The sequence below is a fragment of the Thamnophis elegans genome, chromosome 9, assembly GCF_009769535.1.
Source record: "Thamnophis elegans isolate rThaEle1 chromosome 9, rThaEle1.pri, whole genome shotgun sequence".
Classification (NCBI taxonomy): domain Eukaryota; kingdom Metazoa; phylum Chordata; class Lepidosauria; order Squamata; family Colubridae; genus Thamnophis; species Thamnophis elegans.
The window spans coordinates 67,757,843-67,785,484 of record NC_045549.1 but is presented as its reverse complement, the minus strand read 5'-3'; the positions used below and the strand labels follow the sequence as shown (position 1 = coordinate 67,785,484).

The 27,642-nt window shown below is 35.4% G+C and overlaps 1 protein-coding gene across 10 annotated transcripts in view; it reads right to left on the bottom strand.

Moving 5' to 3' along the window:
* Positions 1-27,642, bottom strand: part of FRYL (FRY like transcription coactivator) — a 155,298-nt gene that overhangs the window by 83,343 nt on the left and 44,313 nt on the right. For all 10 annotated transcript variants that reach the window (XM_032224209.1, XM_032224207.1, XM_032224202.1 and 7 more), the window contains exons 2-11: positions 14,858-15,057; positions 10,574-10,627; positions 8,763-8,902; positions 7,894-7,990; positions 7,470-7,549; positions 6,621-6,701; positions 6,023-6,191; positions 3,392-3,484; positions 2,895-2,993; positions 2,123-2,224 (exon numbers count right to left, since the gene is read on the bottom strand). In XM_032224209.1, the coding sequence (XP_032080100.1) occupies positions 2,123-2,224; positions 2,895-2,993; positions 3,392-3,484; positions 6,023-6,191; positions 6,621-6,701; positions 7,470-7,549; positions 7,894-7,990; positions 8,763-8,902; positions 10,574-10,627; positions 14,858-14,977 (1,035 nt within the window). In that variant the 5' untranslated portion in view covers positions 14,978-15,057. The remainder of the gene's footprint in view (positions 1-2,122; positions 2,225-2,894; positions 2,994-3,391; positions 3,485-6,022; positions 6,192-6,620; positions 6,702-7,469; positions 7,550-7,893; positions 7,991-8,762; positions 8,903-10,573; positions 10,628-14,857; positions 15,058-27,642) is intronic.

Below are 27,642 nucleotides of genomic sequence, written 5' to 3'. Positions count from 1 at the left end.
AAACGGATATTTCCACAATAACAAAAAGAGAACTCAAAAGAGTAAACAAGGTTGCATTCAAGATATAATACTTTGTTCTGATCGCTAATGCTATTATTGCTTTTCTATCTTCTCTTTCCCCCGTCCTTCAGCTTCTGTGCACTTACAGGAGAAAGAGTGGGTTTTGGTAATAGATCATTTACATCAGTGATGATCAATCCACATTAACATAAGGCTTCTCAGCCCTGTTACTGTATTTTAGAGTATTTTTTCAGGTTATGCCACTGAAGCTCAGTGTTAACACTATTTATTTTGGAATATATGATCCTCCCACCCACTTTTGTATAAGATTAAGAGGATAAGTATTTGACTTAAGATTCTGCAATCTTTAAACATCACTCCCCCACCCCCCTCACTCCCCCACCCCCCTTTTGTTCAATCATGTCCGGTTCTTGAAGACCCAGACAAATCCCTGCAATGTTTTTTGGGGGCATTTTTTGTCAGAAGTAGTTTGCCATTGCCTCCTTCCTAGGGCTGAGACATACTGTATTTTTTGGAGTATAAGACGCACCAGAGTATAGGGTTTTGAAGAGGCAAATTAATAAGAAAAGGTTTTTGCACTTTGCAAACCTCCCAAAAATGACCCGTTTTTCTCAAAAATGGGCCCGTTTTTTTTTAAGGGCATGAATAGCCTTTAGAAGGCTTGTAGAGTGTTCCTCGGGGTAGGGGAAAAGAGCAAAAAACACCCCATTTTTCATGAAAACGGGCCCGTTTGTCAAAAAAAGGGCATGGATAGCCCAAGGTACCTACCTGACTTTGTGTCCAAGACAAGACTTGAACTCACACTCTCCTGATGTCTAGCCTGATGCCTTAATTACTACACCAAACTGGCTCTCTTAGTGTCACTTGTTTGCCTTTAATCTCCCATTAAAATGCAAGCAGCTTTGTTGTGGCTGCCAGCAGCCAGCAGAGCTGGCAGCAGAGTTAAACAGTGAGGAGGTTGGGGAGAAAAATGGGACAGTCCTAGGGGCTGAGGGAAGTTCAGACGAGGACTCTGCGTTGGAAGCAGAGGGGGAACCAGACAGCAGTGAGGCAGAGAAACAGGTGGAGCCTGTTCCCAGTGTGCGCATGCGCAGAGCTGCCAGAAGACAAGAACTAAGAAAGCAGGGTCAACTCTGGAGTAAAGCCACACCTTGGAGGTAATTGGTCCCTCCCATATAAAACAAAAGAGTAGCGAACAGGGAGGGGGTGTTTGCAGGAAACAATTCATTCTTTTGGTCGTTTCAAGAGTGGAAAGTGCTGTTTGTGACTATAAAAGACTCTGTGTCAAGTGTTGCCTTGCCCTGAGTTTGGAAACTTTGTGAGTGAGATAAGGTTCGTGTTGATAAATATTCCTCTGAAAGACTGTTTGCCAAGCCTTGCTGACTGTGAATGAAAGGAATTCAGTCATGTACATAAAAGAAGTTTTGCCGGGACCCGGACTCTGCTTCATGCTTGCTAAGGAAGTCTAGGTCAGAACAGGCTTGATATTTTAGTATCCAACTTGGGGCAATAAAAAATGTAGAAACAACACACAAAAAAGTGAGGAAGTGCAGCTCCTGGCTGCAAAAATATTGCTGATCTTTGGTCAACATTAGAACTGAACTCAAGAAGGCTCTTGGTCTTAGGTACAGCTATCCCAAGCAGCTTCCACTGGAAAGCAATATTTAAAAAGGACTCATGAGCAAGTCCAACTTCTCCAAAGTACATTTCTAAATAACTGGAATTCACAATGGATAAAATGAGCACAGGCAATGTGAAAAATCAATTTTAAGAAATATGCGGGAATAGGTTATTCTGACTTGAAATAGTTTCACATTACAAGCCTTATAAATAGGCATCAAATAGGTTCACAAGTTATTGTGAGCTACGAGCATTATATTCTTGCCCTGATAACGTTCCCTAATTGCAATCAGACCATTTGTTACCATCTGTAAACCACAAGCTCAGAGAACACCAAGGACTCTACCCTGTTCAACCCTGAGTTACAAAACTCTTCTATTGGAGTCTTACATTTATTTTATACGGACATTATTTTGTGGTTAATCTACATTGAGAATATTACTTACTAAATATAACAGGAGCATGATGAAACAGTCCTTACCTTCAAATGAGACAGACAATTCTGTAGGAAGATATGCCAGTTATTTAGAAAAAACTGCTTCTGACTGACACACAACAAACAGGTGATCAATGGATATAAAGCCTGTGAGAGAGGAACAATTTGTTACAACTTTCAGAAAAACAAAAAAATAGCATGGCTGGTTTATTAAGCATGCAAACTCAGCCACTGTAAACTTGTGAAAAATGATTAATGGACCAATGAGCTGTATATATGTAACAAACTATGGTGCATTCAATAAAGTGTGGTTAAACGAACCACAGTTTGCTAAATATTTGACGGTATCTATGATTGCGTTCTTACATTAACCAGAATCCTGATACATAAATGAATCTAAACTATAATAGCAATAGCACTTAGACTTATATACCGCTTCATAGTACTTTACAGCACCTGGTTTACAGATGCTCAGCAAACAGCTCCACCCACATCCATTTTAAACTAATTTGGGAAAACAGCTTTTCTCTTCCAACAAAACTTAACATAGGTTTGGCACTTGAGAAAAAGTTTTCTAAACATCAGTTTACAGTACTGAAAATGCTTCAGTCATTTGCTAAATATATAAATAGAGAACCAGTCCATAATATTAAATAATTTGACTACAATTGGATTAAAATAACTTCAGTTTAAAATATCCTATCAAGAAAAAAGGTTGTAGTTTTGTCAAATTCTGATCCCAGATATTTGCTTTGTGACGTACTATCAAATTGCATGTACTGTATCTTAGACAAAAATTAAACCATTTAAAAAATACCAATGAATGCTTCTTTCTTGAGCTCAGCTCAAAAGTTGTCTGATAGAGCATCTCCACAAAATTTTTCAGGCATGGCACATTCACTTCATTTTTAACAGCCTAGAATCAAAAGAGAGAGATCTACACTAAATCTTCAAGGATAAAGGCAGTAACAGAGAAAATGATACAAATCATGAGAGTCATGTAATACTTTCTCACAGATTTAAACCCTGCTGTTAAAAATAATTCAGTTATACAATTCCAAACACTTTATAGATTTTTCATTGTGAGAAGCTGAATTTTTCCCTTAATTTTACAAGTAAAATTAATGGATTTTTTTAAAAAAATCACATATTTGTTTGTAAAAAAGAATTAAACTACATTTGTCATTATCTGTATGGCAAAATATACACAAATACAAAAAATTGTTTTTTTCAGACCTCCATTTGAGAAGAAAAGGTCTCTACTTTTGCCTAAATACAATACACTGCATTTGTGAAATAATAAATTATACTTACAGCAGCAACAGGGATGAGAATTTCTACAAACAAACCAGCAAGTGAATGCTTTATGTCTTTATCTTTTACCTCCAAAAAATACTGTGCACATTCCTGCAAGAAAACAGTTATCAAATTTCTGTTGTACACTATCTTCTTCAGTAAGAATAAATGAAAATAACTGGAAAACAAAACCTATTGCAGATAAAAGACTTGATACAGGTAACAAAATAGTCCAGTTTAAACTGGAATGAATTTGGAAACCTTAAATTAGCAGCTCTTCAACGTTTTTATTCTATAAATAAGCTGAAACTGATTTTGATATAAATATTTTTTTCTCTGTGCAAAATTCCAAGTTTTGGAAAACATTACATCACTTCTGCTAATATTTCTGATAAACCAAATGATGACAGAGTGTTCAACTATTTGTGATATGCAGTTATGCATATTAAGGCATTTTTTTCAAGTCTTGAAGACCACTGCAAAATTGTTATTTTGAAGTCATTGGAAACAATCTTCAAAATAATGATTTGGTTAAAAAAAACTGTCCAGAATTGGTACTGATTGTGCTCTTGCAATGCCATATTCAAAAACATTTTCTCAGGATAAAAAAATCCTATATAGTTTCAGTATGCAAAATGCCATACATAGCCAAATGTTGGCTTCCAAAATTTTACTGAGGGATGTAATGCCTCAACACTACTATCAAAGTGGTTAATTATGTGATAAGCAAGTCATTATACTTCAGCTTGTTTGCTTTCCTTTCTTAAGATTAAGTAGACTTGACCACAATCAATCTACACTGAGTTCAATTGTTGACAAAGAGAAAGATGTTGGGACAAATACCATATTTTTCGGACTATAAGATGCACCAGTGTATAAGATGCCCCAAGATTTTGAAAAAGTAAGTAAGAAAAACGCCCCCGTTTCTACCTTGCCCCAGTCCTGCTGAAGCCTGTAGAGGGCTGAGGGAAGGCAAAAAAGCCTCCAGGGGTGGCACTCTTTATTTGGTGTATAAGACGCACCAACATTTCCATGCTCTTTTGGGGGAGTGCTCTTATACTCTGAAAAATACGGTAGTTGAAGAAAGAAACTGTCCTTTTTTTGAAATATCATTAAAACACCAAATTGTTGAAACTTTTCAAATGATGGCTTTCTATCACTATTTTTGCTCCTTATGATGTAATTCAAGAATTTATAGCCTATAGCTATGGATACATGCATTCAGGAAGTGCTTCCTAGAACTCAAGAGTAAAATCCTATTTGGAAACTTATGAGAAATCAAGAATAATTTTTTAAAGTCAACTTCATCCACACATTCCCAGAGGACTACATATGGTTAACTTTCTTTGAATTTAGATTTCTCCATAGAGTGTCTTTCTGTTTTCCTCCTAATAATATGCCTATCATTCCTTGTTTAGGTGGATATTCATTAGTTACCATGCATAAATCATTAGATTATTAGTTGTGGTGGGTTATACGTTAACATTCTTTACAGGAAATAAATAATGTATAAAACACTATGCAATTTGAATTTTATTTCAGATATGCTGGGATTAGAATTCAAGAATTCCTAGCCAACAGCTTTGTGCTGATAATCAGGTAGGGGAAAATTACTTTTCCAATTTAGGTTTAATCTGCTGGTTTTCTTTTAACTTTTTAAATGCTGAAGAAATTTTGACTGTCTAGCACGTCACACCTCTACCCTATGAGTTGCACTGGTTCCCAGGATGTTTCTGTGTTCAATTCAAAATGACAGTATAACTTGTAACATCATAGTCCCCTTCTTAGTATGGAACTGGGTTATTTAAGGGACCACCTTTCCTGGGTCCCATTAGATATAACAGGAGGCGCATGTTCTGATTCAAAGAGGTGAAAAGTGCCATCTAATGAGGCCTGGGAAGAGAGATTTTTCTGTATCATCCCCCTGGAGATCAGACTGGAAAAACCACATACATAAACATTTCCATGTTCTTTTATCTCTGTCTCCACTAATATCCTTTATTGTTAAGGTAATGATGATTTAACAGCTGACCAGCTGTAAGGCCGTAAACTGAGATGTGAAATGAGAATGAGTCAGCAGGGAACCTCAATGTCCTGTATTTTGTCCCGGGTTGTCTCAAAATTGTAGTCACACTGTGCACACTCTGACATTTACCGTATTTTCTGAATATAAGACGCACCCCCCCCCCCCCAAAAAAAGAGGGTGAAAATCTGGGTGCGTCTTATACATCGAATATAGCATTTTTGGCCACCCAAAACCCTGCTCCTTCACAAAAATGGATGCGCAGAGGGTTTGGGGGGCCTTTAAAATGCTCCTGGGGGATGGGGAGGACAAAAATAACTGAAAAACAGGCCTTTTTTGCCCTCCCCAGCCCCCAGGAGCATATTGCAGGCCTCTCAAACTCTCTGCATGCCCCATTTTTCACAGAAAATGAGGCATCCAGAGGATTTGGGAGATCTGCAGAATGCAAACATGTTTTTTTTTAAATTTACCTCTTCAAAATCTTGGTGTGTCTTATACTCTGAAAAATATGATATTTCTTTTTTCTATTTAATTTTAGGAAATATATAGCAACAACCTGCATTTGTGTATTCTGTAAAGTATAAACTAAGGAAGGATGTAACTATTAATATAATGAAATGGCTCACCTGCATGAATTGAAATGATGCTTCAAAATCTTCCACAGGATACATTTTTACTCTGAAAAACTTCATCCCCATAATTAAGCTGATGATACTTTGTACCACATGAGGGCTCTGCTCCTTTTGCCTCAGTTCCTTTAATTCTGTAACAAATTTTTTTCTAACAGCTTGAAACCTAAGCCAAAAAATTAGCAAGGTTTTAAAAAAGAATAGATAAAATGATTTCCCATGAAAAGCAAAATAATTGCCCTCGTTTTAAAAATATAGTTAGAACCATACAAACAATACTGGGCCATACTAGATCACATTAGGATATATGACAAAGTCAATTTGACTTTTAGCAGTGACATCATCAAAAACATCAAAAACCATTCTTGTGTGTTTGAGATAGGAAAGAAAAAAAACATTTTAAAAGAAAATACTCAAAAGTGAATGCAGTCATTAAAAGAGATACTTGCAAAACAATTTATCACTGTGACAATTGATCAGTAGATAGTAATAGTTGCTATTTGTTATGCTAAAAATAGATTATCTGTGATCATTAAGCATTTGTAAACTTGTGGCAAAGAAAACATTTGTAAGTCTTGAAAAAGAAGTTACTTACTTTGATTGGGCAAGGACACCTATCACTTCTGCATATAAATCTGCAATGATATGGACATTTCCAGTGTTGGTCCCTGAATACCTATAATGAATAGGAAAACCACAAATTTGATATTAGGACACCGTGTTTCCCCTGTCTTATTTTCTTTTGACCCCTGAAATAAGCGATTGGCCTTATTTTCGGGGAGGTCTTATTATTTTTGAGGTTTAGGAAGGGGTGAGCGTGATCACCTCATGGCTGCTGCTGTGTTGCAATATTTTGGGGGGGAGGGATTATTTTATTGCATGCACTCAAAAGCCCAATTGGGCTTATTATCCAGGGAGGTCTTATTTTCAGGGTAACAGGGTACAATTTAAGACAATGCTGCACATACAGGTAGTCCTCAACTTACAACCACAATTGGGACCTGAATTACCATTGTAACTTGTTGTAGTTGTGTATTATGAATCATTTGAAACCATTTGAAACCATCTAAGCAGAATATTAACCATTGCTAATGTTGACTCCCAATTTTATGGTATCCATTCAGGGTTATTTACTAACTATTGTAACATTTTAGATATTCTTAAATCAGCATTTTAATACTTATTATCTGATTACTTCGTATGTTCTTTCTTATAGGATCCAGGCCTTTGCAGGCCTCAATTTTATACAAATTTCTTTAGGAACAAATTTGAACAAAGTCAATGATACCTGTTAAATCATGATGTTGTTTAGCAAAAAGTGCAAATAACAAGTTGAATTCAAAAACATCTGCATTAGTGCAACTTCTCTGAGATGCTGGAATAGTCAGTACTCACTCATAAGTCAAAAATATTTAAAGGTATTTGGTATCCTAAATATACTTACCCTTCCTTGTGTTTAAAGTGCTTGAAAGCCAAATTTAGAACTTCATGAACTAAAGGGTCAGGCACTGGATGAACAGGTATCTGTAACAGAGAGAGCAGGTACTGTTTTATCTTTATGGCTTAGACATTTTACTGGAATTTGAATTGTCACTGTTATTGGATAAACATGTGTGCAAATATATACAGAAGGGCATATTTTTATTTGGGATCTGAATAAATTAAATAACATGCTACAATTCTGAACTCTTTTCACCCCACAGAAATATTTCATTTTAATAGAACTATATTTTACAATGCACAATGTATGAAAACCCCCTTTCTACTCCAGTATTATACTCCAATTCTAAGCAGAATACAAAGACATTTAGATGTTTTTGGTAAAAAAAAAATAAAAGCTTATATGTAGCAGAAATAAAAGAGCTTACCTGTTTTAGAACTTCTACTAAAACTAAGCAAAAAATAAAATCTACAGCTAAATCCCTTCGTTCAAGTAGATAATCTCTCTCTCGTTGCTGCTCATCTCTGAAACAAAAAAATATCAGATATATTTGACATAAGACAAGCTCTTTTGTCCAAACAGAAATACATGCAACTTTTTATGTATATGCACACAACTAAGAAAGTTACAGAAAAAATCTTTCTACACCAATGCCCATCATCCTCCTGGAATTCCATACTGCCCTTACAATCTGACAGGAGCAAAAAGGAAAAAAAAAGGAGGAAAAAAATCTATTAGGAATGTAAGTTCACAGAAATACCCAATTGATTACTATTCAAAGCGAAAGTCATGAACTGCTACTATATTTAACTGAGCAAGGAATTACAGTATATAATTTGCTAATTGTTCCTGAGTATCTGAGTTTAAAGTTGCTAACATTTTCCATTATCAATAATTGATCAGTTCTGACTGGCTATTAGCACATACTTCTTTGTTGTTTTTAGAAAGTTTACAATCTTCCTTAATTTTTCCAAACAAATTATTTTTGGTCTTCTGAAATTTTAAGTTGCAGACTAGAATGGTCTGGTCTTGCATTCATCATAACATCATTTTTATTAATTCCATTCAACTATGACTACCTATATGAATTATCTGTTATTTAAGTTTATCTAATTGTGAAGCTGAAGACTAATCTATATGAGAATTTAGAGCTGACAGATGACAAATCTAATATGTTTAGACCATGTTATTCTTTATAAATAATATTTATAAATTTATAAAATGTTGAATTATTCAAGGAATATGTAATTAGAGGATGCAATTACCCACAGGTGTTTATCACTGTAGCACACTCACCCCTTAGATTTTGTGCTGGACCGAGGCCTATATTCATAAGATTCATCTTCAGTTCCATTTTGGCGTTTGTACCAGTCAAACAAGGTGCGTAGTAAGGAGGGGAGACAGTGCTCTGCTACTGAGCTCATAGAGCTTATCAACTGTCAAGAGAAAATATTAAGGGTTTCCATAAAGTAATTAGTTTACATAATATTTTTTCCAAAACCTTCTCTCTTAGATATGTTATGGCTGGATGTACAAACTGTAGTGCAGCTATAACACCATGGCATCATCTGTCATTTTTATGCTGTAGCAAAAATCTCAACATGTATTTATTCAAACTTAAACACCAAACTTTCCACTAAATTATACTAGATCTCTATTCTCAAAGACTGCACTGTGATTCTTAATAAATGAATTAGTATGACATATTCCATGATTTTTTTTAAAAAATCAACCTTTCTTTTTTTGACAGCAACTCATGTCTCATTCCACATTTCTTTTTGATTGGTGTAGCAGCAACTGTAGAAAAATGTGATTCACACACTATGGTGCTTCCCCATTTCCATTTGAAAGTCTCAACGTTTTAAATAGTGAACCATGCTGATTTTTCAATCCTGTAACCTTCTACAGATATTCTCCTTCCTACTGATATATTACTAGAGCAACTTGTGCAGGTGCTAGAGACATAAAAATATTTATCAGAAAAGCAATAATTTATACATCTTATAAATTAAAGAATATAAGATTCTTTATTGATAATTTATAATGTAGAATTCTTTATATGTGATTTAAAGAATAGGTAAAGGTAAAGGTTCCACTCGCAAATATGTGCTAGTCGTTCCCAACTCTAGGGGGCGGTGCTCATCTCCATTTCAAAGCTGAAGAGCCAGCACTATTCGAAGACGTCTCCGTGGTAATGTGGTTGGCATAACTAAACCCCGAAGGCACACAGAACACTACTACGTTCCCACCAAGGCAGTCTCTATTTTTCTACTTTTTACATGCTTTCGAACTGCTAGGTTGGCAGAAACTGGGACAAGTAATGGGAGCTCACTCTGTTACACAGTGCTAGGGATTCGAACTGCTGACCTTTCTGATCAACAAGCTCAGCGTCTTAGCCACTGAGCTACCGTGTCCCTGGTTTAAAGAATACTTGTATTTTAACAAAGAAAAGAAAGCATGTGGAAAAATACCAGTAACATAGGAAATCTGAGTTTCATTTCCCATCCCTGAAGCATTTAAAAAAAAACAAAAAACCTGTGGCATCTTTCAAGAATTCTAATTATCTCCCAGCAGAATCACAATCTACAGTTTGACAACTTCTAAATTATAAATTAACATGTTATTCTATTGGTAGTTAACATTTAGGCAGTGATAGAATCCCAGGTTGGTATAAAAAATATAAGAAGATATAAGAAGGCATATGTACTCTTCATCATTTTCTCCAATAAATAAACGAATCAGTAAAATGTTTTTGACTCATGTGTTTACTTGGGTTCTCTTTACCTAGTTAAAGGACTTGTGCGGAGAACAGATTGCATTTTAAGTAATACTTGTGCAGAGATACTGAAAATTCAAAAAGGTCTACAAACATTTCAGCACTACTGTTATCTTCTTTGGTGCAACTAAAGACTTCTAAACTAAGTAAAAATTCTGAAATATTTCAAATATAAAATATCACAGAAACCTGCTTTTAACCAACTTGTGCAACAAATTCTGCCAACCAACTTACAGTCCCTAGGAAATGAACATAGTGGATTTCTATGACCTGCTATTTAAACACACTGTCAAATACAGGATTGTAAGTTTTGAAAAGAAAATTTACCAACCTGATCAAACTGAAGATCTTCACCTCTCTGAAGAGATCTAGACAGGGGTTTTTCCTAAAATAGGAATAAGGCATTGAATTACATATAATACAAGTATTATACGTGTACCCAATATAAAATAATTCAAACTAGATTTAATTTTTGAAATATAGTTCTATGCTATATGGATATACATTTACTACATACAACTGAAATCTTTAATGGTGTTGGTAAGAATGTTTATACATAGACCCATCTTATTTTGCAAGTCAAAAATAAAATGATAAATATAATAATACCAAATTTCAACAAAAAAGTAAAGTTTATAGTATAAGGGAATATTTAATAACAATGTGTGATTAAATTAATTTAGTTAATCCCAAGAGTACAAATAAATTTCAGAACAAATGAATATTGTAATGCAACAGTGCTAATCAGATTAAAAAAATAATATTATGATTCACTAAAAAACCAAGACTGGAAAACAGAGTGGGAAAGATGAAAATTAGCATGTACATGATATGTAAGAAAAATAGTACACTGCTACTATGAAACACCAAATAGCTCTTTTAGACTTCTTGCCTTTTTTCACAAATAGTGAGAAAATTCTTGCTGAAGCAAAAAATTGAACTTCAACTAATCTTTAGAACTGATCCAACTAGCTATACTGTATTAATGTTATATTCAATATCATATTCAATGTTACTAAAAGCTGCTCATAGCCTATAAGAAACAATTACTAACAGTGTATGTCTATTAAATCATAGCCTTGACTGCCAACATTTAAATCTAGTTAATTCATGTCAGCTAAAAATATCTGGATTTAAGGTGTTGTCCCTTCTCTAATACTTTACTAAATGAGATAAGAATATCTAGCTGGCAGTTATTAAGTCTCCTTGTTTCAAGAATTGTTTCATGATGATAAAGATCATTTCTCTTAAAAAGTCCTATAATTGTCAGTAACCAAGATAGGCAAAAATGAGAAAAACTGTAGGTCTAAAATACTCTAGTTTATATTCTATGATTAGTTACTTTTTCATTTGTAAGGCTTCTTCTAGATGTTACAAAGCCATTTTATTTAGAACAGATATTAAAACTAACCACACACAAAAATCCTATAGGCCCTCTCTAATATTTTTTTTTAAATGTACTTATGTTGCCCATAACCAAGGCCTCAAATATAGGCAGGGATCTGAGAAGACAAATGATTTCTTATTAAGAAATAAGAAATTTCCATTTGAACTGGAAATATTTAGATAGATTTATGGTTTGTTAAACTGCAATTCAGGATTACAATTTGAATCTGATCAAATCAAATGGTCAGATTGAATAATGAAAGCTATATGATTTGAATGATTTTGATTGGATGATTCAATGGCTGATTTGCATGTGTATGTGCAAAAGCCCCCCTTTTTAAATTAAATTGACACTGATGTTTTTTGGGGGGCCCTCTTTAGACACACTGCCCTTTGGAAGAGCCGCATTCTCACTACCAGGTACTTTTTAAATCATTAATTTAGAATTAACTTTTAAAACAGGCAGCTTAGTGTGATCAAACTCAAATTCTATGTTTCTTTTATAGTCCTCCCAACTATTCAATCATTACTCTTCCAATGGACAAAATCCTTGTTGTTGTTAGTTGCGAAGTTGTGTCCAATCCATTGTGACCCCATGGATAATGTTCCTCCAGGCCTTCCTGTCCTCTACCATCCCCCCCATTTAAGCTCACACCTGCTACTTCGGTGACTCCATCCAGCCACCTCATTCTCTGTCATCCTCTTCTTCTTTAACCTCAGTTTTTCCCAGCATTAGGCTCTTCTCCAGTGAGTCCTTCCTTCTCATGAGGTGGCCAAAATATTTGAGTTTCCTCTTCAGGATCTGGCCTTCTAAAAAGCAGTCACGGTTGATCTCCTCTATGACTGACCAGTTTGATCGCCTTGCAGTCCAAGGGACTCGCAGGAGTCTTCTCCAGCACCATAGTTCAGAGGCCTCCATTCTTTGGCGCTCAGCCTTTCTTATGGTCCAACCTTCACAGCCATACATTACAACTGGGAAAACCATAGCCTTGACTATAAGCATTTTTGTTGGCTGGGTGATGTATCTGCTTTTTAGTTTGTTGTCTAGTTTTACCATAGCTTTCCTCCCCAGGAGTATCTTTTAATTTCTTGGCTGCAGTCCCCATCTGCGGTGATTTAGAGCCCAGGAAAGTAAAACCTGTCCCTACCTCCATTTCTTTCCCATCTATTTGCCTGGAATTGAAAGGGCCAGATGCCATGATCTTACTTTTCTTAATGTTGAGTTTCAAGCCAACTTTTACACTCTTCTTCTTCACCTGCATCAAGAGACTCTTTAGTCCCTCTTCACTTTCTGCCATTAGAGTGGTATCATCTGCATATCGGAGATTGTTGGTATTTCTCCCGGCAATCTTAATTCCAACTTAATTCCAACAAAATCCTTGCCTTGACCTTAATACATTTCATAATTTATGTTTTTTCCAGACCTAACATGGTAAGCAAACAGGCAGCGTTGATTACTTTCAGTAAGAATCTTCTTTGAGGTGCCTGTTTACTTATTTGTAATTCATTCTTCTTAATTGAATGTAATGACAAATATTAATTGTAATATAATTTGGAGTGAAATAATCAATCCAGCACCATGGTGAACATTTCAAAGGTTACGTGGAAGCGAGGTAAAAAGCTACAACACATGCAAATATGACTTCTTTATGAATCAATGTCTGGACTGTTGTTAACACTTAGGCTAACTGCAGCAGACTGCTCTGGTGCCCCCCACTGTGAACATAATTTAGGAACAATCTGTTAATAAACTTTCTTAAAAGATTGTTGCTGTCCTGGTGTCTCCTTTAGTATTCTTGTTCTTTTGTATCCATCCTTCCAATTCTTAATTAAGTATCAATGCACAAATTAGGGGCAAGAACACTTAAAAACAAAAATCATTCATATGTATATTCTGCAACTTTATAAAATATTTAACTAAATTACTTAAAATTAATTAATAAGGGAGAAATTCAAAATTCATTGTAGCCATTAATATCTTAGCATTATATTCTTACTGGTTCATACCATTAAGCTTAGGTTTGTGTCTTGATTATCTTAGTTGATGTGACTCAATTATCAAAATACCTTTTGTTGCTATTCCCTCCTTTTTTCATCTAAGTTTGAAAAATTATTTCTAGGAAGATAACAATTGTAAGCTACATAATACCCAGTAATGTGAGGTTTCACTACCTGAAAAAAAGTTTGAAAACCCCTGATCTAGACAACACTGTTGTGTGAATCAGTAGAAAGGTAAACAAACAAACAACAAATAAAAAAATATATTTGCAGGTATAAAATTGAATGGAGAGCTTCAAAAACAAAGCAGAGCTAGAAGACATATAAGCAAGCATCTCTACTGTCTTCGTATAGTAGTTGCTTTTTCTTATCCTGCAACTCTCTCCCTCCTTAATCAATTAAGTAGGATTCCTCTAAGATTTCCTTTTTTTTTTTGCTGATAAACACTGGCTGCTATCTCTGCTTCTTTCGCCTTCCCAGTGCATTTCCTTTTATGACTGTTCTCCCCATTGAAAAAAAAAATAAAAAAAGAAAAGACAAGAGGAGGCAGTACTCAAAGGTTATACAAAATAAAGAATCCTTTGAGTTGAACTTGACTCCTAGTAATCGTATGAGCATGTTCATGTAATTTCCTTGGCAACCATGGTTTACTGTTGCCTTTTTCCAAAGTCTACAGTTACAGCCCTAATGCTGATTTTTTTATCAAATAAAAACTATTACATAAATTTCACTTTCGGCTAAAATATTTATTTGGCCTGTATAGGAGGAGGCTTTTAACAGCATGGATCAGCAGAAACAGAGAAACAGTCAATTACCAATTGACTGTTTGAAAAGAAGAAAACCTCAAGGAAATACAGCAGTCAATCAATTATGGTTATTTTATAAAGTTTATTGGCAGTATGTTTTTTAACACAGAGAGCTCAAATTTTACTAAAATAAAGGGGATTTTAATCAGATACAAAATAAATTTGCATTTGGCTAATACACTTCTATTTTAAAATTTACACTTTGTAAAAGAACTTATAGTAAGCTATAGTAAGTAGTTTTATATTAATACCCCTGGCAACTCTGATCTTACAAGCAATTAGCTACATGGAATGAGAAAGGAGAGGAAATTTAACATTTCCCAGTTCTTCATTGTTTATTGCAGCTTTTCACTGTTCTTTTTCCAAATTAATTAAATAATTTAAGAAAAACATAAACTGAAAGAAGGCTGCATAAAAGAACTCACCAAAGGTTCAGCCATTACAACTTCAATTTTCTTTTCAGCTTGAATAGCAAACTCAGTAAAGAGGCTCTTGATGACATATTCACCAGGTTTGACATCTGGATCAATGGTAATATTAGACATGATGACGCTTCTCTTTTCGCAAGTAGAATTGATGGTGGGAGAAATTCTGTGCTTAGTAATGCTTCTGGCTTGTGCTGATGCTAGAGGAAGAGAAAGATGGATCATTAATAATGAAGTAAATCAAGAGTATCAGCATTTCTTACAAACAACAAAATATTTTAGGTGGTTAGAATTTAAGGAAGACCTCTAGGAGAGGAGAAAGTTCTCAGTTGGTTTCCAATTGAAGCATAAGAAAAATGTATTCAATGAAGGAGAAATATAACTGAAAGATATTGGGGCCATATGCAACTAAGCCAAAGATACCAGGGATAAACATAGGCAGTTGGTGCTCTTTTTCCAGTACTTATTGTGTTATCAATACATACGGTAAAAGCAGAAAAGATTTAAAAACTATCAAGGATATGTTCAGGATTATCTAACTATACTTCTTCCTCCACCTCTGGGAAAATCCATTATTGGAGGATTTTAAGAAGTGATTGGACAGTCTGGTCATGAAACTTTTACAGGTGAACCTTAAATTGGAAGCAAATTGCAGACTCTGCAAAATTAATGTTATATGTTGCCAGCTCCAACAGCCAAGATACCAGCAAAATGGCCACCTGGTTCCCAGAATTGAGCAATTCAACTTTGGCAAATTCTCCAGTACAACAAATCAAAGGGATCAGTAAATTTATTTCTGTTTATTAAATGTTGAGACCACCCATCTCACTCTCAGCAACAGTTGATGACAGCTTGAAAAACTGAAAGGAGTCAGTCTTTTGTTGATGTGCATAATTTTCTCTCTGAGTGAGCCAGTCCTCATTTTCCAGAAGCAGACTCCACAAGCCCAAAATATTTGTCCTCATGAACAGTATACCAAATCAAAACACTGCTGCCTAGTCAACATCCAGTACCTTTTGTTCAAAAAAGACAAAACAAAGAAACAAAAACAAACTTAACAAGCCTGAGATACTGTTCCACCCATGAAAGCCCTTAACAGATAAGAGACAGTAAAGGAAATCTAAATCTTGAGAAAGAGGTAAGTAGAAGAGATTCAAAATATCATGCACGCACATACCCACACACCCTTGATCACACATCATACCCTGTTTTCCCCAAAATAAGACCTCCCTGGATAATAAGCCCGATCGGGCTTTTGAACACATGCGCTAAAATAAGCCCTCCCCCCAAAAATTAAACACATGCACAGCCGGTCCCCACCACTTCCTCTGGTTGCTTGCCACGCAAACAATATGAAGTGAGGAGGCGAGGATGGAGGGGGGGGAAGGGAGCGGGAACATGCCCCATGAACTCCACACACCCTTACCTAACAGCCATTCCTACAACCCTAGCCACCGCACCCCTTCTGTTATGCTAATGACTGCCGCAAAAAGAGTGGCAGGCCCAGCAACATGCAACACAGCAGCAGCCTGAGGTGAACACTGCCTCCTGCACTTCAAAAATAATAAGACCTCCCCGAAAATAACACCAAGCGCTTATTTTGGGGGGGGGGGGTCAAAAGAAAATAAGACCCTATCTTATTTTCAAGGAAACACGGTATAAGAGAACACAGAGGGAAACGCTGGCAGGTACTTAAGATTCTGTTATTATAGCCCTATCAAGATTCTATTACATCTTATAAGTTCCAAGAACTATCCTACTGTGACTCAGCAGTTTGCATTAGATTTTGCGGGTGAAATCCTGTATGCTCTGAATACCACAGGAAAAAAAAGGGGGCCAGGTAAGCCTTTTCATACGCAATAATATACAAAAAGGAACAAACAGATATGGTGAAATATTGAATGCAGAGGGTGAACTTAAATCTATGCAAGAACTGGAAAAGGAAGATATAAAAATGAATTGGTTTTTCATATGTGCAAATACAATTTAGATATGACAAGGATCGTAAAGAGGAAGGTTTTTATGATAAAATAACTGAGTTGGATAAAATTTTGATAGGTACTGATGAAAAAGTAATTTTAAAACTTTATGGACACTTACTAGAGGTTAAGTTAGAAGAAGAACCAGTTAAAGGAACTATGATAGCTTGGGGGAAAATTTTGGGCATGGGATTGAATTAGAGATGTGGCAGAAATTGTGGTCTCAAAATTATAAAATGACAATGTCAGCAGCATATAAAGAAAATTTGTATACGATGTTTTACAGGTGGCATCTATCCCCGACAAGAATAGCAGAATGTTCAAGAATAAATCAGAAAAGTGTTGGAAATGTCATCAGACATCGGGTTCATATTACCATATGTGGTGAACTTGCGCAGAAGCTAAAAGATATTGGACTAAGATTCACAAGTGGTTAGAGAAAATGACACAAAAACATATAGACTTAAAACCAGAGATTTGTTTATTGGGAATTATACTAGAAATATACAATAGAGATTTGAAATGTTTGATTGTAAATGTTTTAACAGCAGCTAGAATTGTATTTGCAAAAAGTGGAAAAATGAGAAAATACCAACGCAGGAGGAAATTATTCAAAATTTTTTGGAATGTGCGGAAATGAGTAAATTGACAACAAGAAGATGAACAATTTTACAAGGTTTGGGATTTGTTTTATGAATGGTTAAGATAAAAAATCATGGTAATGGGAAAAGTGGGAGAACTTTTTATATTTTAAGAATAATAGAATGATACATGCAATATTATAAGGGTCTAGCATTGTTAAACAGATTAGAAATGTAATGGATGTATGATTTTTAATATATAGAATATTCTGTTTAAAATGTAGGAATAATTGGAGTTGAATTATTGATGCAAAATGATGTTGTATGTATGGATTCAATATTTAGAATACCTTGTTTAAAATGAAGGAATAATAATTATAGTTGAAAAATTGAACACATAACAATAATGTATCTATGTTTACCAAATGAACAATTTGTGACTCGATATATAATTGCAAGTGGTGATCACGGAAAAGACACACAAAATCTTGTAACCAAACCACACGCTATATGAAATGGAAGAAGGATGTATGTGTTTTACATTTTTGTTTGTTCTTGTTTGTTTAAAAATAAAAAAATATATTAAAAGGGGGGGGGCAGGGTCAGCATTCAACCCATTCTTTACTCCTATCCATGGTGGTGGTGAATGCTTCTCCTTTGCAGCATTATGTGATTCTTCTGTCTTGATTCCAATAATCTAAAGAAAATTCATATTACATTAGGGTAGAAAATCTGGAAGTGTAATTTTTCTATCTCTGATAGAACAGATAAGTGACAACTGATAAGTGAAGTAACAGAAACTATGGATCCACTCATTTCAAACTGAAAAGACTTTCTTACAATGGGGGGGGGAACCCCTTTTCAAATAGAACAAGCTAAACATTTTCAACTCCTTTTGCACAAAACTTTCAAGATGCTGTTCCATAGGACAACATACGCATTATTTGATATATATTTGATGAGAGCCAAGAAGAGATGAATAAGGGGACTTGGTCAACCCGGATAAAAATGGTGACTGCTGCAATAACCGATGACTGCAATTCACCATCGTAACAAATTGCTGAATTAGACATGACTTTCCAATATAAATTATGCCTGAAATTGTTTTGCTGTCAAAAATACTGCTCTACCAATATTGCTTTGCAAGTAATTGTGGCAGGTCTGTATTGAATTTTTTTTAAAGAATAGAGAAGACTTAATAACTGCAAACCAAAGATAGTTCAAACAAGCAGGCCAATGTGCGCAGGGGGAGCACCTACGGGTGGGGTACTTGCATTGCATTTATGTTAAAAGAACCTGTGTTGCTTCAATAATCATATACTGGTCGTCCAGAATAAATAACTTGCACAGAATGACTGCAATGGCAGTTGATGATATGTTTAACGCAAATTATATATATATATATATATATATATATATATATATATATATATATATATATATATATATATGTGTGTGTGTGTGTGTGTGTGTGTGTGTGTGTGTGTGTGTGTGTGTGTGTGTGCGCGCGCGCGTGGTTTTATGTCATTTATTTTTAAATTTGTATCCTTTCTTTTTGGTCAGACAATACTCAAACTGGATTATAACAAATAAAAATATAAATTATAAAACAAACACAGAAAAATACAATTGAAATATTGTTATATTGAATCATACCAGTATTAATCTGTATATGTATTAATAGAATGTAGACATTTACCAATTATAGTGAATGTATACTATACATCATTTGTCTATCACTTATATCTAGATATTTACATCTACACAAATGCATGCACATAAAATATATATTATACATTGTATATATGTCTATATGAATGCATAAAGAACTAGGAAAAGAAGACATCCAGCTTATTTTATTTTTGTTTTGGCATTGTAACAATGACTAAGGAACAAGCAGTATTCCTAAAGGCATGATTCTGCCTTTTCATTGTGTTAAAAAAAAAACACCTCAAGGAGACCAAGAATGAAACAAAGTCAAGATGTGAGTAAATATACTTAGTTTTGTTGAAAGAAATGCTTACACTTTTTAAAGGGCATATAATATATAGGGCAGGAAATGGAAAAGCACAATAGACATAAAATTTTCTACATATACATTGCTGAGTTAAAACAGAAATAGATTATGTATGCATTTTAGACAGCATACAAACTTGGCCTTTGGGGGTTCACTATCTTTTGCCAAAATTACACTACCAGTAGAAAACAACGAACATCATTATCACAAAATCCAGCATTTTGTAAAGGCCAGAATGGCAAAAACAGTAACAGTAACCAATAATTCTGAAAAACATTATTTTTTAAAAAATCTAAAAAGCCATTATGAGAGATTATCACATAGGCCCAATCATTTTTCTTCTATCTTTTCTCTGTCTATAGCTTTCATAGACTTTAAAGTCCCCCCCTCCTTGATTTACCATAAGACTAGCATATTTTACTATAATCATATTTCTTTCTCTATTCAGAATTTGATAAGACACTCTTAAATAACCTGAGCACAAGAGGAAGATGTTTTGATATAAATATCTTTTTTTAATACCTAACTTCTTTTATGCTTTTTACATTTGCAATTCTAATTTACAGCCTGCTTGTGTAACCACAGTACAATCAGGCAGTTTAGTTATATGTAGACACAATTATTTAATATATCTGCAATTCGGTGTACATTGTTTTGAACTCTAAACCATATGTTATATAATATTTAATATGCAATACAGTTCAATAAAAATTTAGTGTACTCCACAGATTATTTTCCAGCTATTCATCAAAGAATGGTTTTGAGAATAGCTTCATACATTATACTAAGCCATAGTGCATTTCGTTCAATTTTGACTTTGGACATGTTATGAATAGTGTTTTCTTCAAAAACTTAGGAAACAGTCAAATAGCAAGTCTAAAAGAGATCTGATAATGATGTTTATTAGAAAGAACAATGCTACAACTCAATAAATTCCTGCAATTGTTTTACTTTCAAACAAGATATTTGTAGATATTACGACAGCAATGGCAGTGGTGGCGATGGTGGCTGGCAATGGGTTAGGATGTTTGCTGCTATTTTAAGGGCTGGGCAGGCTGCATTTCCTCATTGTTTTGTGAGAACTGACTAGCAGTATAATATATAAAATTTTAATTTGTTCAACAACTCTATTAAAATTGGGATCCAAATCCCGTGATTAAATTAAACATTATCAAAAAAAATTTAAATCTACAGTGAACTATTCCTGCTGTCTAAATAGAGCAATGTTATCTTTGTGAAATGGCGTAAAAATGGAAACAGAGAAACTGGGAACCACTGATTCTTAAGTCAAGTAGAAACAATATATAAATACTGAACAAGTATCTCTTATTCTCAAGACTAAGAAGGCGGCGGCCTAGAATTTTAATCCCAAGAATGACACGTATTTACTGGTTTTGATTTCTATATTCAACAACAGGCAATACATATAGACAATTGGGTTACAATAGCAATGGGGACTACATTTCTGTCACTAAGTGATGCGGTTATAAAACACAATGCCATTGCTATTGTTAACTGAAACCCACCAATCATTAGCTGAGGACCCAACTCAACCCAAGCCATTCCCTCCCAAGCCTCAGTTCTTCTTAGGTAAGGGACTGCCTCTCTTCCATTCTCCCAACCATCAGTTCTCCTCCAACTCTACCCTTCTGGCCATCCTGCCCCCTACTGACATTCAGAGGAAGGGACCAACAATGAGTAGTCACTTCCAGAATTACTGGATGAACTACTGTATGAGCAGGTGCTGGCAGAGGCAGTAGGCTGTCCAGTAATCATCTAAAAATGAAGAAATTGATCTGTCATCCCTTCCCAGCGCGAGGACTTGCCACGCTGAGTGGATAAGTAACAAAGGAGCTCTGTGAACCTCACCCTTCCAAATGATAAGTACATTGGAGCTTGCTTCAGTTAAAGAGCCTCTGCTTTGTCAATAACCGTCCCTAAACTCCTATTCCATGCACCTTCATTGCACCTGCAAGCCTCCTGACCTTGATTATGGATCTGGACTGGCTGATAAACCTTCTACAAAGTTTTGACTCTTGGATGTAGCCGGACCATTTTTCTGTCCAGGGTTTTGGATTGGAACTTTTTAAAGGAAACGGGCTAACTTTGGAAGACTTGTTTCTCCACCGGTGAGCCTGTGTGTTTGCACTGACGTTTTTCTTGCTGCTCATTTATTTTACCATTCAAGTTTTGTTAACTACCTCTGTGTGTGCTTCTCCTAGGACAGGACACTTATATAGCTACTTTCTGCACCCTCCCAAAGTTAGCATCTGGTGGTTTGTTTGTTTTTTTGCATGCTACCCAAGGAGCCGCAGCCTGGCTTAGTGGCTCCACTCCCAATTGTCCTGAAGACCCTCCACTCCACCCCAGAAGCCTTCCAAAACCTTATGGGGGGGGCCAATTTGCTTAAGGGCAGGGTGACCTCAGCTTTGCAGAAGGGCCGAGCCAGGTGTGCTTGGTCAGCAGTGGGAGCAAGAAGACAAAAGGTCAGATGAGAGAAGGGGGAGTTGCCCAATCTCTATGTCCTCTGAGATCCCAAGTGCAGGTGGGCTACTAAGCACCTGACCATGTAGGTGCTGCTGTTGCTGTAATTTTTGGTGCAGGGGTAAGTACAATCTGTTCAGCTCTGCTATAACATCAAACAGTCGCTGAGCAAATGGTTATAAAATGAGAAGTCCCTGTATATGGCTGGCCTGCTATAAAAAGGCTTATCAGTCGGTGTCATGTGGTGAAATTTCTGTTGCAAACCAATTCCTTAAAGAGAAAGCTAAGTTTTCTTTCTGTAGTTGTGCCGAATGTGAAAGGGCAGGTGGAAAATGCACCAACACTTCTGAGAAGTTCCTTCCAGTAAAGCAAAAGAGCAATTTTAGAAATAAAATAATCAACTTGGAAACAATACAAGATTACTTCACGGTTGGGAACAGGAGCCAACAGAGTGGTCATCTGGTGTGGCAACACCCTTAGCATTGAGGGAGTTGTTACACTAACACTTTAAACAAGCAGAAAATAAACTGTGTATCTGCATGAACAGCAAGCATAAATTTGGAGCCATGAAGCCTATTAATGATTGATTATATGTTGATTGCAATGTAGAGTAAAGGCAATGCATGCAAAGGAACTAAAACTTTATTGCTCATAAAAGGATATTCAGGTGTCAACGTTTCTATATGGTTTTAGGGATTCATAAAATATCAGGTAAGAAAATATCTCTTTAATTTTCAAAAATAGCTTATAACAAACTAAATTTCAAGATAAAATGAGACCAACTGTCATGTAGTATACTATATACCAAATCTATTCAAATGGCATTTGAAAGCATCATTAAATTGTGCAGTCAAAAATATTTTTAGAAGTTTCAGAAAAGGTATCACTTGATATATTTGAAGAAGATGCATGATTCAGATAACCGGCAATAAGGGGATAAGGGTGCATTCTACACAGGGAAACTGCCACAAAGTGTGTGTGTGTGTGTGTGTGTGTGTGTGTGTGTGCACGCGCGCACGTACCTATTTTCCAAAGCACCAGAAGACAAGAAACAGTGGATGGAAACTAATCAAGGAGAAAAGCAACCTGGTATTAAGGCAAAACTTTCTAACAGTGAGGACTATTAACCAGTTTGCCTCCAGAAACTGTGGGTCCAACATCACTGGAGGTTTTTAAAAAGAGACAGGATAGTCTCTTGTCTGAAATGGTATAGGATCTCCTGCTTGAGCCGAGGGTTGAACTAGAAGACCTCCAAGGTCCCTTCCAACTCTATTCTGATTGACTGAAAGCCCAATCTTAAATGTTCTTTAACTGCCTAAAGTATGGCAATTAGCAAGGACACTTAGTGAAGAAGCCTCATCAAGGGTGACGTAGGAAGATGATTCTGAGTTATTAAAAAAAGACATAGGAGAGAAAGAACTACTCTGTGCCAAGCCCAATTTTCACCTCATTAACTTTGAGTGGAAGTATATTTGGATATGAACCTGAAATGAAGATAATTGTGCTTGGGAGTTCTGCTGAACCATCCCAAGAAAAGCTGCAGTTCAGCAGAACCAAATATAGAACATTTTGATTCTAGCTTATGGAGAGCATAGGGAAGGACTGGCATACCATCCCCTTCTCCTTCATATGGCATGGGAATTGATAGACCCATCTTTCCAATGTCTCCCTTTCTTAGCTCCCCTTAGCTGATGGTCCCAGTGGTGTCTTTGGCTTTTCTTGCTGTCTGTCACTTTCAGATACAACTGGAACAACATTAATATCTGATGTAGACCTGGACCAGCTACAACTAGTTTGTACCATGTTCAAAATCCTTTGTGCACAGAATGTTTTTTTCCTTATCGCTATAATCAACCCACAAAGCAAGTAAAACCATTCTTGGGATTCTCCCCCCCTATCCAATACAGCAGCCTAATGGTAAATATAGGTGTGTGTGTGTGTGTGTGTGTGTGTGTGTGTGTGTAAATAGCGAAAGACCAAAAAAAGTACCGTATTTTTCAGAGTATAAGACGCATCTTCCCCCCTAAAAGTGGGGGGAAATTTAGGTGCATCTTATAGACCGAATACAGGCATTTTTGGCCTCTCAAACATGTTTTTGCCCTCTCTGGCCACCAGAAGCACTCTGCAGTGTTCCACACAGTCCGTTTTTGCCAAAAATGGTCCTGTTTTTGCCAAAACACTTGTTTTTGGCCTGCAGAGTGCTTCTGGGGCCCGGGGGGGGGGGATGTGACACACGGAGGCCAAAAACTATATTTTTTTTGTTTTCCTCCTGTAAATTTGGATGCCTCTTATAGTCTGAAAAATACAGTATTCATTGAGTTAACAGATATGTTAAAATAAATTAACTGAAAAATAAGGCATCCTACTTCCTAATTAATTGACCCAATCTCTTTCTATAAATAATTTTCTTATATAAATACATAAACAAGCACAAATTAAAACAAAACTGACAGAAAGGGAATATGTAAAAAGAAAGGGAAGGGGGATAAAAGAGGAAAAAGCCTTATTTGTTTCAATAAAGGTCAAATTCAACAAATGAACAGCTCATTGGAAGCAACAATAAATTTTTAGATAAATCTTCAAGGTATTCTTGTTATTGCAATTTATATCTCTTGTCTATTTATTTTGTAAGATCACTTCATGCATTATTATTTTAAGATGAAAATTAGTGGTAATAACTTTCATGAAATACTAGCAGAAGAACTTGAATTTGGTATTATTTGCCTTCACAGAGTTAAAATTTACAGTCAGTCTTGTATCTTCAGCCTATGCAATATATATTCACCAGATACCATTATTATATTCTACAGGAATATTTACTTATGAAAATAAATTTCTGTATGTTACACAATTCTGGAAGAACATACTTCATTATTTCATGTATTGTTCTGGTTGATGCGCATTCATCACATACGTTTATAATTAATGTAATTTTTCAAGGGTGTGATGTAACATTGCTGTGGCTAATCTGGTATGTGCCTAGAAACATGATCACCTGAGAACCCTGGATATAAAGTTTTGAATTTTTTCTGTAGCTGGTCTAAGAATGAAGAAAGAATTAAATAAAAAAACAGAATAAAAGCATTAGTAATTTTTTTAGAAAGATCAATATCATTTGTTTTGTTCTAAATGAATAAAAGAATCACAAGAAAATGATATGTCACTATTCTTCATGGACTCTCAGTATTATACATATGGGATAATAGCACACGGTTTTGCATTGGTGTTCTTTAATACAACAGAGAACAATTGTTTCACCAAAGATTATGCTTCCCTGGGCATGGATGCATAAATCAGCCACAGATGCTCAATGGATGATTTTGGGCCCGTCACATCCTCTCAGCCCAACCTACCTCAAAGGATTGTTGTTGTAGGCAAAAAAAATGGGAACCACCCCTGAATGAAAAAGTGGAATATAAATCCCTTCCCCTTCTATAGCCCTAAATTCAACTTCCAGATTGATTGATTAATTCCTTCTTCAAATAGTTTGAGTTTCCCATAGGTAGAGATATTGCTGTGCAGCAAATATAAAGGCAGTATTAATTCACATGATCCTTACAGATGTTTTAAAACATCCAGTATCTGGAGGGGAAAGCAGAAGGTAGCCTCTTAAGGGCCTCGTAGTTTTATAACTGGTTGCCTGGAAAAGCTGGCAGATGCCATGTCCTGAAATTTGGTTGAGAAATCTAGGGAGCTGCCAAATGGATGCTGTTATGAGGACTATAGAAAATTTTCCTAGATTGGCCTACTGTTCACAACAAAAAGCATGCCTGCCTTAGTGTTTTTCTGTCCATTTCCTGACTTGTTAATGTTGCTTGGACGATCCATTTGCTTTCTCTCTCCTATTCCACTATCTGATAATTATTATTCTGATTATCCAGTGCAAATCTCAGGTTTTCTTGGGCTTAACAGATGCTGACTTTTCAGCCTGGCCTCATCCTGTTTTGCACAAGTGCAGTATCACATTATTCCCAGGAGTCAGCAATGAATCAAGCCCAGGATGCACCAATTTAATGCTGATATATGATTGACATCAACATCAAGCAAAGGCTGGTACAAAAATTCTCACCAATATTTCATTTTTGATAACGTTACAATAAAAATTAGTAAGATGCCACCCTCTTCCAATTTTATGAATGAAATAAAGGGCTAGCTTAACTGCTAAATAGCCGCAATACTCAGCTTGTTTAACAGAATGTTCCCGATGCAAAAAGAATTGCTGGCAGAGACGCAGCATCCTGAATCTAGGCCTTATGAATACCACCCTATTGTTATAAGTGAGAAAAAAAAGTGCAACTACAATCAAACCCCAGCCTAGCCTGGCCACAAAGTTCTGCCAGCTAAGCAAACTTTTTTTTTAAAGTGATGGAACAATGCTCCTGAGTTTATACCTTCAGTCATTTCAGCATAGATAATTATAGAATCTGTACAAATTTCTATAGCGCCTTTACATTTACAATATAACAAAAATTCCTGAGAAATTCTGGAAAGACTAAGATGATAAAGTCGTAAAGGTATACAAGTTAAAATTAAACAATGTCTCATTTCGTACCACACTGATCAGTGCTGTTTCTTAGCAAACAAAGCTTCAATAAATAGTATGACTGCTTATAGTTATAGTTCTCCAATAACAAGACAAAACTAATATTTTATGGTAGATAGATTACAGGGGAAAAACACCCTTGTCTAATGTATACACTTTTAAGTTAAATGCATAACCAATGGTCAACGGTTGTTGTTTTTTAATTTAAAATTAGTAGCTTAGAATTCAATAATGCAAGGTGTTCATTAATCTATCTCTGGCAGGAAAACTGTACAAATGTCTGTCTTTTTGAGAAAACAGCAATTAATTCTTTTTAACTGCAGACCCAACTATTAACTATCCAAACATCCTTGAGACCAATTTTATATTAAGGATTGCTAAATATTCTTATCCTAAATACTAAATGTTAAATTGCTAGTGCTCCTATTAATCACAACTCTATGCAAAAAAGGATAGTGCATGGTTGTAACTCTGATTTTGGATTATATCAAAAAACTAGTCACCGCGTGGAGAAACCCATACCCTTGGCCTTTGTTCCATCCCAACCGTAAGTCATACATGGTAAAGAATTGTGGGTTTACATGGAAAAGTTTGTATTACTTCTTAAAAATTACTTTTAACAAAAGGCCATTATAAATAGCTTTCCCACCAGCTGGCAATCTAAAATATATCTAAAAGTTATATCATCAATATTAAACATTAGATTCAAAAATTGAATGAACTGAATTTGTGATATGAAGAGCATTTAGCATAAAATTAGAACAGGGGTTCTCAAACGATAGGTTGAAACCACTCAAGGGAGTCATGAGGAACTTAAGAGGCAAATCAGAAAATCAAAACCTCGAGTTCTGACAGCACTGCTTTTTTGTCTAAGACTATTTTGGTTTAGTGAATGTAAATCTATTTAGATGCTAACTAGAAAGGTTGGTACATTCCACTTTCTCTTCTGGAGTTCCAATTTTTATCTAGAGTATCTATGCTCCTCAAAGCCATGAGGTCAAGAGGGGTTTTTAAGATCAAGAGGGGTTTTTCTCCCCTTCCATTACTTGATTTAGACAAATGCATCCCAAGAATTGGGATAGAACTATTCTTTGGAAAACATAAACATCAATTATATAATTATGCACACATTTTAACATATAAAAACAGTACAGCTGATTTTGCTTCAAAGCATATTTTGT